General features: G+C 42.0%; 1 protein-coding gene across 15 annotated transcripts in view; it reads right to left on the bottom strand.

Moving 5' to 3' along the window:
- SYNRG (synergin gamma) overlaps positions 1–20,479 on the bottom strand; it is a 101,453-nt gene that overhangs the window by 24,464 nt on the left and 56,510 nt on the right. For 11 of the 15 annotated variants that reach the window (XR_003964506.1, XR_003964505.1, XM_030294663.1 and 8 more), the window contains 5 exons: positions 13,798–14,391; positions 11,859–12,022; positions 11,007–11,060; positions 10,073–10,169; positions 8,100–8,248 (listed from right to left, as the gene is read on the bottom strand). Coding sequence is in view for 13 of the 15 variants with exons in the window: in XM_030294663.1 (XP_030150523.1) it covers positions 8,100–8,248; positions 10,073–10,169; positions 11,007–11,060; positions 11,859–12,022; positions 13,798–14,391 (1,058 nt within the window). In the remaining 2 variants the exon portion in view is untranslated. The remainder of the gene's footprint in view (positions 1–8,099; positions 8,249–10,072; positions 10,170–11,006; positions 11,061–11,858; positions 12,023–13,797; positions 14,392–20,479) is intronic. The other 4 variants (XM_030294667.1, XM_030294674.1, XM_030294675.1 and 1 more) reach the window with 2 other exon arrangements.

Raw genomic sequence — 20,479 nt, 5'->3', positions numbered from 1 at the left:
ATTTCATCACATCTGTAAAGTCCCTTCTACCTAAGGTAACAAATTCAGGTTCCAGGGATTAGGATATGGTTATCTTTGGCAAGGGAGGGGCACATTATTCCATCTACCATATCACCTTCTGTCAACGAGGACAGCCATGCAGAAACACAATGAAGATTCTGTCTCGGGGTGCCTGGGTGGCTCTGTTGGTTAAGCATCCAACTCTGGATTTCAGCTCAGGTCATGCTCTCATGGTTCATGAGTTCAAGCCCTGTATCGAGCTCTGTGCTGGTGGTGCAGAGCCTGCTTGGGATTTTTTCTCTCCCCCTGCCCCTCCCCTGCAAACACACCCTCTCTCTAAGTAAAGAAACTTAAAAAAAAAAAAAAAAAAGATTCTGTCTCTAAAACATTGTGTGGCACTGGCAAGATGACAAAAATGTTATCATTACTAAAAATAAACTGATCTCCTAAAATGCCACAGCAACACGAAGTATATACTCTGAAACTCACTGCTTATTTCACGTTGAAAAGAAGTACAGGGGGGCCTGGGTGACTGAGTAGGTTAAGTGTCTGATTCTTGGGTTTTGGCTCAGGTCATGATCTCATGGTTCGGGAGTTCGAGCCCCATGTCAAGCTCTGGGCTGCTGGCGTGGAGCCTGTTTGGGATTCTCCCTCTCCCTCCCTCTCTGCCCCTCGCCCAATTGTGAGTGCTCTCTCTCTCTCTCAAAATAAATAAATAAAAACAAAAAACAAAAAAGAAAGGAAATAAAGGATTATATTATACTGAGGATAACAGTGACATCAAAGCCTGTGTGATTTTCAGTCAACTAGAGGTCAGGAGAATAAGATCGCAGTCTCTTTTTGGAGATTTTATATGGCAAAAGTGGATCAGTTTTGTTTTCCAGGGATGAATCTCTCTTTGCTCCAAACCTACTGAACTTCAACCCTTAGGCAACAATTCAGTCATCTCCCTGAAACTGGTGATTCCCACCTCCCGAGAAACAACCAGTACCTTCAGTCTGTGCCCAGAGGAGATGTACTTGTACCACAAGGGGGGGTTTTGGTCCACAATGACATGCGTGCTGCAGGGAAAGGGAAGCAGGAAACTTTGCACTGTAACTTCTAGCTTCAATAAATATCAAGGAGCCACAGTTTGGAGTTTAGGATTGTGTACTTTGCTTTCCTTAGCCCAAGCATTACTACTGTGATGTAGCACTAATAGTCTAGGACTTTTTCACCGAAGAGAGGCAATGCGGTCACTTTTTGATGGGAACAGTTTCATGATGTCTTCATGGAGGAAAAGCATCCTCGAAGCTGGCACTGACACAATAGGAAAAATGGACTTTTAAAACTACGATACACATTCAAATCCCTGCTCTGTCAGTTTCGGGCAAGTTTCATCTCTGAGCCCCAATTTCTTCACCCATAAAAATGGGGATTATACTACTGACCTTACAGGATTGTTACCAGGATTAAATGAGAATGAATGTCAAGAATATGGCACAATGCCCGGCAGGATCCAGGTGCAAATAAACTATTATATTACTGGAATCAAAGAGCCTGGCACTGGCAATTTGGTTCATTAAGGAACTTTAAATTCTACCTAAAACGAAGCAGTGATATAAAGAGTTAAAAGCTTCCACCACAACATCAGCCACACCCCTCTCTAGTGACTTCTCTGCTCCCAGAGTCCCTGGGGCTTGCACAGTTTTGCTGCAACTAAGTGAACTCCACACATGTTGGTTTGTGTCATTTACATTCACACATCTATCTATTTTTAGGGTAAAAGCTTCTTTGTGACAAGACTTAGACTTCCTCTGGAGACTATATGCTATTCTTCAAGCAGCAGGCAATTCAAGTAAGTTTTATAGACCAAAGACCTATCAGTTATCAAGAGAAAATGACACGGTATAATTAGGAATAATATCTGAGCAGAGAATGGTTGTTCTTCTGTCCCAGCTAATTCGGTGAAGAAAGGCACTTATAACTGGAAAAGCATGGGTAAATACAACAATGAATACTCAGCGGTGTTCATATACAATTTGAATGCATTCCTGTGTTGTGTAGTTGCAGACTAATTAATCTCTATACTGTAATCCAGTGTCTAAAAAAATGTCAGGTAAAATCACTCACTAGACCCTGATGCTAGATATGAAAGTTCCTTAAGGGGAGTTTGAATGAGAGGGCATGAATGCCTGGCAACTCTTCCCATTTACCTCACGTTCTGACACACTGAGGGATTAAAATCACCATATGTGAACAGAGCAACACTTCCCAGGTTAGATGGGTAACCAGACCCAACAGGCTTTCTCCAAGATCACAAAAGCAAATTCTATGTTTGTTTGTTTGTTTTTTTAAGATTTTATCTTTAAGTAACCTCTACACTCCATGCGGGGCTCAAAGTTACGACCCCGAGATTGAGTTGCAGGCTCTAACGACTGAGCCAGCCAGGTGCCCCTCTATGGTTTCTTTAAAAAGGTCTGAACAAAACTAACCCTTGGTATAAAAAATCAGAATAGGGATCATCTCAGAGTGGAATGATGACGAAGAAGGAGCACAAGGAAACCTGGAATGATGGGATATCCTCTAACTTGTATAGGGGCATTGGTTACTGTTGGTTATTATTTGGGGTGTGCACTGAATGATTTAAGTAACAAAACTTACTGAATGATACAACTGAGCTTTTTGCATTTTCCTACAGGAAGGAAGGCAGGAAGGAAGGCCTGGAAGGGCAGAGTCCAGAAGGCAAGCCTTTCTCATGAGCAGCGGTGGCACTGTGCGGAGCTTGGATGTCTAAGAAGTTGTACAAGGATGAAACTAGCTTCCACCTCACCCAGTGGCAGCAGCTACCTCAAGAAGGAAACACAAGATAGCAAGCAACTCAAGCCAGGATTCTCCTCAATTATCCTTTGCCCCAAACTGAAAAGGATTAATACATAATGAGCTTGGTTAGTGCACTGGGTCTTTTGTGATAATTTTTCTTCAAAAAGCTCATGGCAAAGAAAGAAGCTTTGCTATCGTGGCCATTTTTTTTTCTACCAGCGCTAGAAGAGAAGAGATGGGTGGCTGATTTGAGGGTCTGTATAGAAATCTAGTTTTCAAAGCATTGTACAATGAAAAAAATTAAAAGCTTTAATTATGAAAGAAAGAAAGAAAGAAAGAAAGAAAGAAAGAAAGAAAGAAAGAAAGAAAGAAAGAAAGAATCTGAAAATCTAAATGGAAAAGGCAAGGCTAATCTTAAACTGGTTTTTAGTCCTGGGCTATAACAACAGGGAGGAAATGTACAGAAAAGAACTTGACTCTTTCTATCAAGTTGCTGCCAGGAGAGATGCCTGGCGTTTCACCTCATCGACTAAGTAAGTAACAACCCTCTTTCCCCAGAAAGGCTTTTGCTCATCTCTGGTTTTACCCACCCAGCTTGCCCATTTCAAGGAGGCAACAGAGTATAGTGGGGGAGAAGCAGAGGTCTTTTACATTGAATCCAGGTCTAATACCTTGGTGCCCCCATTTTCTTCATCTGTAAAAGGTGAAGAATAATAGTATCTACCCTCAACACTTCTGTATTAAGTAAATTATACAATATAAAGAGTTAAGAATAGGGTACAGCACATGGTAAGCACTCAGTAAAAGTTGGCTAATGATGATGAAGATATTTAGGCTTTTACCTGGTTCATACCAGCACAAAGTTAGGAAGCAAAAGATGGATGAATTAGGAGAGAACCAGACACGTGCTGACCTCTAGACTGCTAATGCTTGGTCTTATACATCTTGTTGCCCTAAAAACATGCCACGAATGAGTTTTGAGGTAAGACCTCTGTAAGACTGGGTACAGAGGCTCTGATGAAGCAAAGGTAACAACACACTGAACTCTACGATCAACAACTGGTAACAGAGCCTCCTCTATTCCACAGCCACCCTTGAATACGTCATTAGTCAACCCACTTTATTTGTAGCTGGAGCTTAGAAATATTAAAAAACCCATGGTTTCATCATCCAAGCACAACCCTGTTGCCACTCTGGCACATTCCCTTCCAGCCCCATAGTAACAATTCTGTGTTATTTCAAACTCTGTGTTCCTTTAAAAAATGGCTGCACAACATCCCAATATATGATGCTTCACACAATTTACTTGATTGACCCTCGCGAGTTCTCACTTTTACAAAGAACAACTTGTGCATTTAACTTGCTTCTTTTTGTGAGCTTGTATTAGAACTGCTGCCTCAGGAAGTTATTCTGTAAGTGAAGTTGCTGAGTTAACTACTCAGAATGTGAGTCCTTTTATTCATTCAACTTTCATTGGGTATTTATGCAGTGCCTAGCACTGTGATCAGACTGAGAATAAAACGTGGTCTTGGTCCTTGTCCTCAAGGACTTCACAGGTGGGGGTGGGTGTGGGAAGTATGTTGCTAAATACCCTTTATATAGGGTGGTACCAATTTATGTTTTCTAATAAACAGTCCCCATTTTACCACATCAACACTATTAGGATTCCAATAAACAAGCCAAACAAAAACTGGGTTTACTATTAGGTAAAAAAATGAAATCTTGCTTGAATTTGAATTAATGTTTACTGGTTAGCTGTGCCTCCTCTTGTATGAATCACTTCATGGTCTTGCTCAGCTTCTACTGGGATATTGGTGTATTTCTCATGGATTTGCTATGTTTTCTTTATGGAGCAAAGATGTGAGCCCACCATTAGGATGCACTGCCGTGCTATTTCCTAGTTTCCCGTTTAGTCTATTTTTCCACACTTGAATGACTCTCACTAATTTGTACTTGGAGCTCTGCAAATTGGCCTATACTGAGAGATTTCATAAGAAATGACTCAGTGAAATCTATTGCTTCATCTGCTGAAAGGATGTTGAGGATAACACAGGTTACATTAGTTTCCTCTTTACAAGAGCCCACAAAAGAAATTTCTTTCTGGTATCAGTACCAGGAATAATTATGTGTCTCCTGAGTAGTGGGTTTATTTTTATGTTATGAACACAGTGAATCATGGAACTCATCGTGTCTTCCTTACCCTTCCTAGAAAGGGTAAAGTCAACTAACTACCGCTCACCACTAGCAAATGTAAAGCACTTTAAAAGCACTTCACCTTCACTCTCTTCCTTTCTTTTTCCCCCATTTCATTTTTCTTATGCATTTATTTAAAAAATTTAAACCAGGGGGCGACTGGGTGGCTCAGTCGGTTAAGTGTCTGACTTGGGCTCAGGTCATGATCTCACAGCTCGTGAGTTTGAGCCCCGCATTGGGCTCTGTGCTGACAGCTTAGAGCCTGGAGCCTGCTTCGGATTCTGTGTCTCCTTCTTTTTTTTTTTTTTTTTTAATTTTTTTTCAATGTTTATTTATTTTTGGGACAGAGAGAGACAGAGCATGAACGGGGGAGGGGCAGAGAGAGAGGGAGACACAGAATCGGAAACAGGCTCCAGGCTCTGAGCCATCAGCCCAGAGCCTGACGCGGGGCTCGAACTCACGGACCGCGAGATCGTGACCTGGCTGAAGTCGGACGCTTAACCGACTGCGCCACCCAGGCGCCCCTCTGTGTCTCCTTCTATCTCTGCCCCTCCCCCACTTGTGCTCTGTCTCTCAAAAATAAATAAATGTAAAAAAAATTTTTTTTTAAAATTTAAACCAGTTATTAACATTATGAGGTATAAAAGTTTGAAAAAATTGGAAGGGTCAAAAGGTATAAAAGAAAAAGTACAAAGTCCCACAAAACACTGTGTTAGAACACCAAGAAATAAAGGACACAGTCTGGGGGCGCCTGGGTGGCTCAGTCGGTTAGGCGTCTGTCTTCGGCTCAGGTCATGATCTCACGGTTTGTGAGTTCGAGCCCCACGTCGGGGTCTGTGCTGTCAGTCCAAAGCCTGGAGCCTGCTTCAGATTCTGTGTCTCCCTCTCTCTCTGCCCCTACCCCACTCACACTCTGTCTCTCTCTATCAAAAAAATGAATAAACGTTAAAAAAAAATTAAAAAAAAAAAAAAAGGACACAGTCTGGCTTTTAAGGGGCAGACAACCAGGCAAGAAGCAAGCACAGGATTACCAATAAGCGCAGTAAGTGCGAGGACAGAGAGAAAGGTGCTGTGGACACACACCGGAAGGGCGTTGAATTCAGACTGAAGGGCTCTCTGGAATGACTTCTGGGGAAACGATGCAGAGGCCAGAGGGAAAAGCAGTCTAACAGAGAATGAGAAGCAAAGGCAATCCAGGGGATAGAAGAGGCCTTATACACTGAGCTAAGGAGCTGAAACTTGATCCTGAAGACTATGGAGAGCCCACTGCAAGATTTTAAATGGGATTTGAATGACATGACCAGACTTGCATTTCAGAAAGAATGGGCTAGAAGGGCATGCAGAATAGATTACGACAGGGGATAACAAAATGAACCAGCAACTCCAGCTATGCGGTCAGAAGTGATAAGGACTGGAGTGATTGAATGCATTAACAAAATAAGGTTCCCATTTTTATTACACTTTCTAGCTATTATTAATATGTAAGAATGCTATGAATTTTTGCCAAACTCAATAAATTTAACCTCTTGAATTCAGATTTCTATAAATATTTCATATCACCAAACAAGCATAATTTTATCTCTTATTTTCAAATATTTATATCCTTATTGTACTGGCCAGAACTGTATTTTTTTTAACAAATAATGACCCAAACTGTAGAAACTGAAAAATAGTCCAAGGGAACAAAACAGAGAATTTGGCAATGATTTAAACTCTTTAAGAACTTAATACTGCAAACCAGAAACAATGAACACTGGGGAGACATGTGCTGGGACAGCTACTCCCTGCCTGGCTGTGGGCACAGCTCAGGGACAACTGCTACCTACCACGTGGCCGCAGTCCTGCTCAGATGGGCCACCTAGTTATATGTAAGGAAAAAAAGAAAGAAAATGGAATAGCGTATTTCTTCCAGCTGTGGAAGGAAGATAAATTTCTGACTTTTGTGAAATAAAGGATATTATCAGAGAGACAAACTGAATGGTGTGAATATATAAAAATAAAGTAGTTTTACCCAATGAAATGGAAAACGAAGGGAACAGGTGACGAAAATAACTGATATAAGCTTTCCCATAGATGTATGTGTGTGCGTGGGTGTGTGTGTGTGTGTGTACATCCATTACAAATGTGAAATATGTAAGGTCAATAACCATATCTCATTGAACATATGGTCAAATGGCCAAGACAGGTAATCAATTTACACGTAAAGGAAACAGAAAGAGTAAATTATCATTTGGAATACTGCACAGCCCCTACAAAATGAAAGACCTATAAAAACACCGTTAGGGACTCAATATACACTTGCTAAATGAAAAAGCGGACAAAGAAAGCTAGAACACAGTGTAAAGAAAAGTATGCTTGCATGTTGCTGGCAGCACTGCCAACTAGCCTGAGCTCTGTGGAGAGCCACGCAATAAAAGAAACAGCTACATACGAACGCACGCACATCCGTGTGCAAACACACACTCCGACCTCTTAGGTCTTGGAGGAACTATATCCCTGAAAGGACACACAGTCATTTGTTTAACGATACTCAGAGTAGAACCATTCAGAACAGGAAGAAGTGGAAATAATCCACAGACCTAAAAAACGGAAAAGGTGTTTAAGAAAGTCACACTGAACAGTTTCTAAAGACACATGCAGGGTCATAAAGAACTAGAAGTGCGAACAGAGGAACTCACATCGATGCTTTGCAAAACGTGCATATATGCATGTGACTTAAGAAGGATGCAGACAGGGAGCCTGGCTGACTCAGGCGGAAGAGCGTGTGATTCTTGATCTTGGGGTTGTGAGTTTAAGCCCCACGTTGGGTGTAGAGATGACTAAATAAATGATCTCTAAAAGAAGAAAAAAGAAGAAGGATGTTGACAGAGTGAATGTCCTCCTACAGTCTTATTTTATGGAGGCCCACAGGCCTTTGTGCAATCCAGAAGCCAAGCTGGTGCTACTCAGTGAACCACACAATTATCTCCTTCCTTTAACGTAACACGACCCAGCAGGCACCTCACCGTCACCCTTCAGTCAGGGCCACCACAAGAACGTACACTTTGCTTTACCACTGAGGTTTCTGGAAAGGAAAGCAAGTGCTGAACATCTAACGGACTTACCGTGAGTGTGGCCAGGGACATAAAGCCAATGAGGTTATTCCACACTTTATCGATGTCCTTCAGCAGCTGCTGGAGTTTCTCACTGCACACCGCGGTGGCTTTTATCCCCAGCTCCACACGCTTCGTCACCCTGTACACCTCAACAACACCTACAGAGTGAGAGAGTGGAGTTGGGCGCGGGCAGTGCAGAGAGGTGGGCGGCACAAGGCGGCACTACTACGTGCAGGTATCTTAGGTGGAAATATGGATTGTTTCTCAACAGAAGTGAACTTACCACTCTTTGGGACCAGTCCACCTCCAGTGCTGCAGGGTAACTTACTGGTAAGAGCACAGCCTATAGCTACACTACCTGGGTTCCAATCCCAGTTCTGCCGCTTACTAGCTGTGTAACCCTGGGCCAGTCACATAACTTCTCTGAGCCTCACTTTCCTCATCTGTAAGATGGGGATACTAAAAGCACCTCACCAAAGAGAATTAAATGGGTTCATACTGTAAAAGGCTTAGAAGAGTGCCCATAGAACATTAGGCACTATGCAGTATTAATTAGCTCATTTTCTTTCTGGCTTCTTTGTAAGCCCATCTGTTTAAGTTTGGGAAATCCCATTTAACTGGCTGAAAATGGGAATATCAAAAGCTTAAAAGAATCTGAATGTCAGTATCACCACAAAGTAATTAAGAAACAACTCACTTCTCCGAATGCCCAATGATTTACAAACCCTGTGGCTTCACTCATCTTTTATAAACCTAACAGAACACAGGACGGCTCTTTTCCCGTGGTCTCTGAATTGCGGCTGAGTTCGTCAAGCAAGGAGGACAGGTGCCAAGTATCTTCACATTCTAAGGACGGTCACCAGACACATCCCCAACCTTTACCTGAGCCTCTAGAAGCGAGGACTGGAGGAGTTGTCTGCAGAGCAGTACCTCATCAACCTGTGTACAGCCCACTGTGGCTTTTCCTCTTCTTTCCCCAGAGGAAGGGCAGGAGTCACTGCCTATCCTACGCCAAGTGAGGGGACTTCTCAGACAACCCCTCACAGACACTAGGCGATGTGTGCAAGGAAAGACAGGTGCCCTACCACCTGGTGTGTTCCCGCAGTAGAGCCGTGGCCGTCTGAGCAGGAAGGAGGAACAAGAGCGCGGCAGTGGAACTGCAGGAGAGACCACGTCCCCCCACCACCCACTCATCCAGCAGGTATTGGTGAGGGACTACTACGTGCCAGGCGCTCAGGTACGTATTACAGACATTCCCAGGGGACAAAACAGACCAAATCACTCCCTTCTTAGAGGTTCCTTGCAGGGGAGGGAGACAGATAACAAATAAGAAAAGGTAAAATATACAAGATATTAAAGCTGACGGGACAAAAGACAAATCAAGCAGAGAATGGGAGAGGAAGGATGAGGGTGGGGTGAGAGGGCACAGTTTTGAGAAAGAGAGGCCAGGGAAGGCCTCCCTTAGCGGGTGACACCTGAGCAGAGATGTGAAAAAGACTAGGGTCCAGTGCATGTGGCTCTGGCTACGGGCCAAGCGGGAGCTTCAGGAGGCAAAGAACACCAGATTGGACAGAGACCGGAATTTCAAGCTGGACTGGGACATTTAACAGCTGAAGGTAGTCAGGGAAGTAAGGAATTGGTGATGAAGTGAAGGGGTGGAGAGGAAGAATCAACAGAGCATGGTAAGGCATTAATTAGAGACCCAATGTTTTCATTCTAGTAAACCAGTAACACAGATGCAATTTTACATTGTTGCTGCTAGTATGTGTATAGTAAGGACTGAAAAACTTTGCCACAGATACCTTAAGTCAAATAGTGTGGTTTCTGTCTGTGACTTAAGCATCTCACCCACAAACGCAGATACTACTTAGTGAAGTCATATGTAACTTGAAAGATCTAGATTAAAATACTTAATGTAAGGGAAAACTGAAAATACTGTCAAGTGTCAGGATTTTGAATAAGTAAAACATAAATGAACATACCTAATAAATATTCCATGCCTTGGGCTGACTGAATTACTTCTGTGCACACAGAACTACTACTGATTCCATTTAAGGTATCATTTGCCTTCTTAATGACCTATAAGAAATGAAATCACATCACCTTATATAATTGAGAAAAGTCATTGCAAATCAATTTACTATTAGTAGAGAACCCAACAGAGAAGCCAGGAGGTGTGAAAAAGCATGACTGACTGATATATGTATATGACCATGCTGAAACAAATGTGAGAATTTAATTTTAACCTTGAAGAAACCATCCTCCATTTCTTTGGAAAAGACAGAGGTTCTTTAAGTTTAAATATTATTTTAATTTAGGCAGCATTAATGATATCATTTTGTTATTTTCTTTTTTCTTCTTTAGAGAGAAAATGTGCTCGTGTGCATGTGAGAAGGGGAGAGGTGGGGGGGAGAGGGAGGGAGAGGGAAAGGGAGGGAGGGGGAGAGAGGGAGAGACAGAGAGAGAGAGAGAAAGGGGGAAGGGGAGGGAGAGAGAGAGAGAGAGAGAGAGAGAGAGAGAGAGAGAGAGAGAGAATATCTTGAGCAAGCTCCATGCTCAGCATGGAGCCCTTGCGACAAAGGGCTCAATCCCATGACCCTGGGATCACGACCTGAGCCAAAATCAAGAGTCAGATGCTCAACCAACTGAGCCACCCAGGCGCCCCTCACTGTTATTTCTTAAACACAGTGACAGGTGAGGGCACAAGGGACAAATGAGCCACTTTTGCTATCATACACGTGAAAGAAGCCTCACTTAAGCCGTGTGGCTTTCCCTCCAGCTTCCCTTTGCACAAGGCCATGGAGGAAGGGCTCTCCTCAAGTTTTCCTCTGTCCATTCAAAGGCACCAAGGAGAGGGCAAAACGGCACAAGACAGCACTCACACATGTGAAAGCACCGCAAAAGTGACATACTCACATCTAGGGCGCTCCCCAGGCACCTCTGCCATTCATATGCATATCTCTCATTCTCCTGTGAAATTTATAAAAACAACGGGGTTAAACAGGCAGGACTGGAGTCCTCTATGATTTCTGTCAATGTACAGAGCATTGGAAGGCTTTACTTTTTATTAAAAACATTCTACTTCAAGCATGGTTTATCTCTTGAAACCACTGATGACTCTTCACAATTACTAAGTGCACCTTCTGAGCACATGATCTGTGAGTCTGAGGGGAATGTTTTGTAGCAGCTTCCCTCTGCAAATGTTGGCTCACTGGTTCTAGGAATAGTTTAAGCTTCTCCAAAGGCACTCGCCACATAGGTGTCTAGTACAAGAGCTAATACTAAACCACCAGCTTCCCACTCCACAGTTATGACGCCGTGTGTGTGTGAGCATGTATGAACGACAAGGAGGGCACAGAGGAGACATAAGGGTATCGGCTGTAGGAGGAAGACAGTGTGGGACTAAGACGCAGCAAATCCAGACTTTCCTCATCTCCTCTATCTGGTGTTTTAACATTCACTAATTCTAAAGTGATAAAGTCTAAGTGCTCAAAGAAAAACTCCCCCAAACACCCCTCCTCGTGAAGTCTCCTGAACAATTTCAATTTTAGGGCCGCTGACTCCTTTCAGCAGATGTCCCACCTGAGAAGTATTTTCATCCAGGGCTAATGCTGCCATTCTCTCACTTTAATTGAATATTTTGTGTCTGGTGCCTTATGACTTTCTGTCCCTCGCTTCCCCACAGAAAGTTGAAAGCAGTTTTTCTTGAGGCCCTCAGTGCTCAGTTGGTCTTTTCCCTGCCCCTCTGTAGAAAACTCCCCTGCTCACCTCCACCTCTCCTGTCAGATCTTTGTATTTGTCACGGATGACAGGCAGAGCTGGCTTCTCACTCAGAGTGTTGGAACGGTCCCTGAAAGGCTGCTCCAAAGCCGGAGAAGGAGAAGAACGGCTTATTTCTTTATCACCAAGGCTCAAACTCCTTTTGTGTGATCCTGGAGAAGTGGATGGCACAAAGGTTCTGATTACTCAGCTTAATTCAAGCCGAGGCTCTTCCTTGCTAACATGACCCTCTTCTTTAGATGCTTCTGTCATGAGGCATTCAGAAACACAATCCGTGTTTATTCTCCTCTGGCAAGCTATCCAGGCATATCTCGGAGATGTTGCGGGTTTGACTCCCAACCACATCAATAAAGTGAGTATTGCAATAAGGTGAGTCAAATGAATTTTGGGGTTTCCCAGTACAGATAAAAGTTATGTTTGCCCTACGCTATAGTCTACTAAGTGGGCAATAAATAGCATTATGTCCAAAAAAAAAAATCAATGTGCAAAGATTAAAAAATACTTCATTGAAAAAAATCACAAGCTCAGCCATCATCTGAGCTTTCAGTGAGTTGTAATCACTGATCACAGATCACCATAACAATGTAATAATGAAAAAGTTTGACATGTTGCAAGAATCACCAAAACGTGACACGGCGACACAAGTGAGCAAATGCTGTTGCAACAAGGGCACTGACAGACTTGCTTGACCTAAGGCTGTGACAAATCTTCAAACTGTAAAAAACACAGTACCCAGGAGGCGCAATAAAATGAAGTATGCCCTATGTTGAATCCTTCTGGTTGTTCACTTCTGCTTGGTTTCCCTGACTTTAATTTTCTCCATTACTCTTCCCTGATCTAGCACAAGTGCAAAGCCACTGGAGTCTGGAGGACAAAGTGTCTTTTTAAATATCAGTGCGTAAGAGTCGTGTTGCCTTTCCAGTCATTAGTCACAGATTTGCACTGAGCTCCTACATACTCTCGATCCAACAGAAATCAATGATGCCTTCTGTCAGGATGGGCTTAAAGCAGAAGGGGCAAACTCAAATGCTTTCAGAGAGCAGGCAGGTCAAGTGCATAACTGAAGTGGGTCAGCCAGAGAGAAGAGGTGATGGGGACTGTGACAAGGAGGACAGCATACCCCATCTGTTAGAGGGGGCAGTGCCATTCAGCTCTACCTGATTGTCAAAAGGGGGGATACAGGCCTAGTATTGCCAGATATTACTTTTCAAGAAAAGCTAGAAATCCAGATTGTGAAATCTCATGATTCTTATTGGCTGGCAGCACATTAAAAAAACCTTCTGTGTGGCTCAATCAAAGCAAGTCTGCAGGGGCAACCTGGCTGGCTCGGTCATTTAAGCGTCTGACTCTTGGTTTTAGTTCAGGCCATGTTTACATGGTTTCGTGAGTTCGAGCCCCTCATCAGGCTCTGTGCTGACAGTGCAGAGCTTACTTGGGATTCTCTGTCACCCTCTCTCTCTGCCCCTCCTTCACTCGTGCTCGCTCTTTCAAAATAAATCAATAAACTTAAAAAAAAAAAAAAAAAAAAAACAAAACAGTCTGCAGACTGGATCCAGACCCATGTTGCAGCCTCTGGATTAAAAAACACAGTCCATAGCCAGGGAATAAGAGCAGGGTTGACTTGTCCCCAAGTGCATCAAATCCATTTCTCTGGCTCTTTTAACACAGTACCCCTCTAGCCAACAAGCTAATGAACAGACTGTATGCTGTGCTTGTTTTTAGCCCAAAAAGCAATTATCTGAGGGATACAGCCTTGACTTCAGTTTAGCTGCAAACCCTTTTGTATAGCCATCTATAATAGACCCTGATTTCAGAGGCTGCAAATCCATTTCCCACTAAACCAGAGACCAACTTTCTGTTAGAAAGAACATCTAATATCTCAGTGGAAGAAACCACCACAGTACAGTCGACACTGAAAGCAACTCACCTTGAACAGAAAGGTCAAAGGTCGCCAGCTCACTTTTGATCATTTCTTCACTGGATTTCATTTTGCTCTGTGAATTGGCCACCAAAAAGTCAAATTTGCTGATTTTGGGCTTTTCACTTTGAAACTCTCCAAAGTCATCTGCACATTCTTTGGGAGTGTCGTGAGAAGTGCCGCTGGAGGCCGGGCTTGGACAGGTGGCGTCCGGGCTCCGTTCGGCTGTAGGCAAGTCCTGTCTCGTGAAATCTTTATAGTCCCCACTTTCATATTCCTTTTGCTCACTGGTCTGAGGAATCACATCTTTAAAACTGGCAAAAGCTGGGAAGGTGGCCTCTGGAAGAGCATCTTCATTTGTGAAGGTTGTTACTCTGGAGAGAGAGGTCATGGTGATGTTTTCGGAACTGCCGAATGAAGTCTCTTTCTTTTGAAGAACCGAGGCAGCTGAGGAGGACCCGCTTCCTGCTGAGAGGACAAATGGAGAGAGTTTTCTGCCCTGAGACGCATCATCCCTGTCTGACCAGTCATAGCTCGTAAGTGTGCTCACTGCAAAATTGCTACTGTAGGTTCCAAAAGCAGCATATTTTAAGTCCTCTATATCTGAAAGGGAAATAAGACCCCACAATTAGAGGCAAGCTCATGATTTAGGCAAAATGCCCTAAACTCTGCAGAAGCAAAATGTCTAGCATATTTGATTAGTTTTATGCTATGTTGGAGTTAACTACATTTAGAGCTTGTACTAAAATTAAAGGAATTGGGCTATAAAATCTGATCTTTAAAAACCCACATTAGCTTTGAGTTGGCATTTATATTTAGTTACAGAGTTATTTTCTTTGCATATAAAGATTACTATAAAAGACAGGAATATCATCTACCAACATATGACATGATTAGGGTTATTTGATAAACTGTTCACTTACAAGTTTTAAGATGTACTTACAATACCCCCTGCCTACAACTGGTGCCTTTTGCCCCAGCTTGGTTGGGAAATGTTCCTTTAACACACGGATGGACAGAATGTACATGACAAACTAGTGAAAAACTGACAATTTCTCAAAAGTAAAGTCTAAGTAATGTCACCTAACTTTTAGCCAGTTCTCAGGAGTCTCTGTCTCGCAAGATCGAACGATAGATTTTAATTAAGCAGTTACTTACCTAGTTGTTATTTTGGTCAATATGATGTCATACTGCTGTGATGGAGTATGAGGAAAGAAAAATCAACCTAATCTACTTTAGCCTCTAAAAAATAGAATCAAAGGTCTGGGTCCTGGTGGGCTCCTGTTTCTCCTTCAACTATGTATCAGCCCCTCATTAAAAAAAAATAAATAAATAAAGAAGAAAAAGAAGGAAATGCTGGGGCAGAAGACTCATTTCACAAAGCATTCTTAATACACATTTAGATCATCTGAGAGGTAGCATAAAACACCAGAAAAAATGTAGGTTTTTGATTTAGACACATCAGGGTTCGACTCTAGTGCTGCCACCTACTACTTGTGTGACACTAGGCAAGTTATTTAACGTTTCTTAACCTTGTCTTGCTCACGGAAGGGCCCGTGTTGTGTCGACTCCCCAGTAATGTGTGGAAAGGGCCGCCCCGCTTGATGCCCGGTGAGCAGTACATAATAGCAACATCTGTACAGCATAGTTGCCCCGGGCCTCCATTTGACATTTAGGTGCGGCTTTAGGGTCTACGATGGAGTTATCTCAGAGTGCAAATGAAGGGCCAACTCATCACTTTAATGGTCTGACAAGGGAAAGTTTCTTGCCCATTTTCAAAAAGCACACCCAGCTGAGGCCGAAAGCCGCTCGTGCGGAGCACCCCGGTTTCAGCAGCGCGGTCTATGCAGCCTGGTTGGCGGGCTGAGTTTCATCCTGGTCGCTGTCTACGAGGCCGGAGGGCCAAAGGCAGCTTCCCTCTCTCTGACGGCCACAAGTATACTTTACAAGGCAAATGCTCACGAGTTCGGTGATCCAGGTTTTCCAAACTAAGTCAACAGGTGAACCACACTCAGTCATTTTCTCTTTTTTTCCTCTGAAGGTTAAGGGGCTCCTGCCATGTCCATGGCTCTCCTGACAGTATAAACCAAACCTCTCTCGCTTTAAACTCAAGTAGGAAAAGGGTACTAAATGAATAATAACAGTGGAAAACCCTAGATTACACAAAAGGCGAACCAGCCAAAAGCGGGTACCAGCTTTCATAGAACAGTATATTTTAAACCTCTGTGGTGCAAATGGTACCCTTTCAAATTTGGCTTATTGAACAAGAGGGAGACAAAGATTCAGGTGAAAACTGTACAGTTTAGAATGAATAAAACAAGGCTTCAGGCAAAATGCTTTCTTAATCTCCGGCTGTAGCGTTTCGTGCCTCCCACCCCCAGCTACTATTATTTAAAGGGATCAGAAGGTGCCCTGACTCCAGTGAGGGAAACTTCAATCAAGGGGCAGACGCAGTGACACACGAGAGTGGTCTTCAACGTGTGCGTTCAGAAAAATGTCTCAGAATACAGATATTTTTATTATTGGACCCTACCAGAAAGCTTTTTGGGGAAGCTGTATTATGAACTGCTTTAAGAATCTCACCTCCTAAAAGGGTAGCAATTTCCCCAAAGACTGAAGGTAAATTTATTAGAAAGTTAGGCTCTAGTTCGAAAACCACAATCCAGTTGCTATGGTAATAAAAAGACCCTTTTGTGCACTTATGCAATAAGAAAAAAAGGGTTAAAAAAACAACCAGAAATGATTGCAATATAATGAGGTAAAAGGCATTATGAGCAATAAGGGATTACCTTAGCTGAAGAGCTTTTAAATATTTTTATAATACTACAGATCTTCAACAAATCTTATTTTTATTAAAAATGAGAGACATAACATTTTGCCTTTTAGAGCAACTCACAGAAATGACCAAACGAAAGATTTTTAAAAAATGAATTATATAAAAAAATTATATATAAAAAAAATGAAGTGTAAATATATAAGATATGCCAAAATCCAGCTGATCAAGCTGGATACCAAAATCAAGGCTGATTTTAAAAGTTTACTTTTGCTTATTTATTGGCCATTATTATGTAAAAAAAATGTACTGAAGTGCAATTCATTTGAACGCATAAGGAAATACTAAAACTGAATTACATAAGGAATATGAGAACATGGTATTCCTAAATCTTAGTATCTATAAATAATATTAAACTGAGTAGTATTTCCTGGCATGGTGAATATTAGTAAACCATTTTCTAAGAAAACTGTGGTAAATCAATTCACTGAGGGTAGGGTAAGCCAAGGAAATTTCTCATTGCCCATGATAACTGTTTTACATTTTCTAAGCAAATTACATGTATTATTGTATGACAGTCTTCAAAATATTAAAGATTCTGGGAGAAGTACAACATAAGTGATGGAAGCCCTGTCTACAAAAATGATATGGAATAACCCACACTTTGTAATCACTGAAGTTTCTATTGCTGGGTCTTCCATTCGATAGCTGAAGTTTGAAAATTGCAAAAGAAAAAGGAAAAAGAAAGCAGAAGGGCTGCAATAAAACGAACAGAGAATCACTACTGTACCTCCAAGTCTACAGGAGAACTCTTACTTAGGCTGTGCCAAGTCGAACTGCTATTGCACACGGATAATAGGCCAAATTGTGTGCTGTAATACAGATATTTGTTTGCAACCAGGAATGTCCTATTACAGAGGCCAAAAGAATAAACTATGCTAGCTCCTTTCCATCATGGATCTTAAATCAAGACATGGATTTCTTGCTTATGCTGGCAAGTAACCCTATCAGTCTTTTCCATAACCTCTATTCAAATCCCTTCTGAACGGATGTTGAACACAAAAACAAGGTATTTCTTGGAACAAAGAATGTGAGCTGCCACAAGACACAAAGGCCATACCAATTCCCATGGACCTTTTCTAAAGCCGTAAGCATATGCCCAGATGATTACGTTACTGGCTTTTGAGATGGGGGTTTAGAAAAAGAAGAAAGGATACATGTGCAAAATCCACTATTCTCCAGTGTTTTATATAGCAATAAAAATGTACATTGGACTGAGGAAGAAATATCTTTTAATTTCCAATGCTGATTTAATCCAAACTTCACTTACCAACGCAAACCATGAAATATGTGTACATTTCAACTTCTTTCTACCCCTGGCCCTATCCTGCCTTTACATTCTCTATTAACTATAAAACCTGGGTTGTGTCCTGTAAGTCTCAAATACTCTGAGAGTTATTGAAGAAAAGAGGAAAGTGATCACAGTGTTAAGTATGACAGGCTACAAAAGGCTGCTGTATGATTGCCTTCTAGTGTTTTCTAATTTGCACAGATACCTCCCATTCTTCATTTGTACCGACTCACATACATCCAGGGTTTAAATGATACCCATGCTATCTGTAAGCACCTTCAGGTTCCTGTCAGTGCTTTAAGTTCAATAAAGAAAAGCAGTTACTCTGTGGGTATTTTAAGTCAGAGGGGGCTGGAAGGCTAAGGAATGGTGTCAGGACATACAGCTGACCCTTGAACAACATGGGTTTGAATTGCATAGGTCCACTTATACATGGATCTTTAAAAATAAATACAGTTTAGTACTGTAAATGTATTTTCTTGTCCTTGTGATTTTCTTAATAACTCTTTTTGCTAGCTTACTTTATTGGAATACAATATATAATACAATACATGTGTTAACGAACTTTATACGGTAAGGCTTCTGGTCAATGGTAGGCTATTAGTCAAAAGTTGTATGTGGATTCTGGACTGCACTGGGGGTCAATGTCCCTAACCCCCATGTTGTTCAAGGATCAACTGTATGTACAGCAGGACTGCTCATGGTCACCATTAACAATCTCACCAAATGAGCATAGAAGATGGCAATTACATTTAGGGCCTTTTGGCCATGCAAGGGAGAGAGCAGCACCCGGAAGACCCTCTTATGCACATAATCTTATCATGCTCTCAAAGCCACTGGGCCAACATTTTCCAAAACAACTTATCAAAAGAGTTCAACTGATGGAAAAACAAAGCTAGAAGCAGCTCTTTAAACATAATTTGATTCTGGGGCACCTGGGTGGCTCAGTCGATTAAGTGTCTAACTCTTGGTCTGGGCTCAGGTCATGATCTCCCCGGTTCATGAGTTTGGGCCCTGCACTGTCAGTGCAGAGCCTGCGTGGGATTCTCTCTTTTTCTGCCCCTCCCCCACTTGTACTCTCTCTTTCCCAAACTTTTTTTTTTTTCTTTTTTAAATTGGGGTGCCTGGGTGGCTCAGTCGGTTAAGCGTCCAACTTCCACTCAGGTCATGATCTCACGGTTCATGGGTTCGAGCCCCATTTTGGGCTCTGTGCTGAACCTGGAGCCTACTTCAGATTCTGTGTCTCCCTCTCTCTCTGCTCCTCCCCCACTCGTACTCTGTCTCTCTCTCAAAAATAAACATTAAAAAAAAATTTTAAAAAGACTAAAAATAAATAATAAATAAAAATAATTTGATTCTTTGAATCATTTTTGGATTTAGCCCAGCTTCTTCAATACTGCCAGCATCCCCTTCCTGTTCATTTGCTACTTTTAAAAATCCATAGAGATTTTAACGTGAACAACAGAGTGAATGTAGAATATGAATACACTTGTACATTTGCTCAGGCACTGATGTGTGACATCAGCAGTAACTGGATTACTTTACTTGGCACAGGAGTAAACACAACAGTATTTGTTTGTTTGCTTGAACCTGTAGCATAGAGTTCTTCAAGTCTTTGTTGCAAGTTCATATTACCATATTATTAAGACTTCCTCCCGAAAAGTAATGTTACTCTAGAAAAATTAACTGTTCAGTTTATGAACGTGATTATGTTTTACACACAGTTCAGCCTGCTCAGATAAATGCAGAAAGGACAAAATAAAGCAGTCCCAGATGGACCAATTTAGCATTAGATAATTCCATTGACAAAGCAATTTCTTAGCCAAAGCCACCACAAGATTAGTCTCATACACAGCGCTAGAAAATTCTTTTTTTTTTTTTTTTAATTTTTTTTTTTTTTTTTTCCCTCAACGTTTATTTATTTTTGGGACAGAGAGAGACAGAGCATGAACGGGGGAGGGGCAGAGAGAGAGGGAGACACAGAATCGGAAACAGGCTCCAGGCTCCGAGCCATCAGCCCAGAGCCTGACGCGGGGCTCGAACTCCCGGACCGTGAGATCGTGACCTGGCTGAAGTCGGACGCTTAACCGACTGCGCCACCCAGGCGCCCCTAGAAAATTCTAAATAAAGGGCAGTTGGTATTATCACTAGATGGAAGCTACACCAAGATCTCTTTCTTCCAAATTAGTTAGCAGCATACATCATAATTAAAATGTAATATAATTTACACAAGGTTTCTGAAACCAAGTATTATCCAACTTTCTAAAGCATTAATTTCTGGAAAACACAGTAGTTTGAATGGCAGATTCAGCTTTTCTTTGCATTAATCTAAACATTACTTTAAAAAATTTTTTTTAAATGTATTTATTTTTGAGAGACAGAGAGAGTGAGAGAGACAGAGCATGAGAAGGGAAGGGGCAGAGAGAGAGGGAGACAAAGAATCTGAAGCAGGTTCCAGGCTCGGAGCTGTCAGCACAGAGCCCGATGCAGGGCTCGAACTCACGAACTGTGAGATCGTGACCCGAGCTAAAGTTGGACGTTTAACTGACTGAGCCACCTGGGTACCC

The sequence above is a fragment of the Lynx canadensis genome, chromosome E1, assembly GCF_007474595.2.
Source record: "Lynx canadensis isolate LIC74 chromosome E1, mLynCan4.pri.v2, whole genome shotgun sequence".
In the NCBI taxonomy this organism is placed as follows: Eukaryota; Metazoa; Chordata; class Mammalia; order Carnivora; family Felidae; genus Lynx; species Lynx canadensis.
The sequence above is the reverse complement of the archived record's forward strand: the minus strand, read 5'-3'. Positions and strand labels throughout refer to the sequence as shown.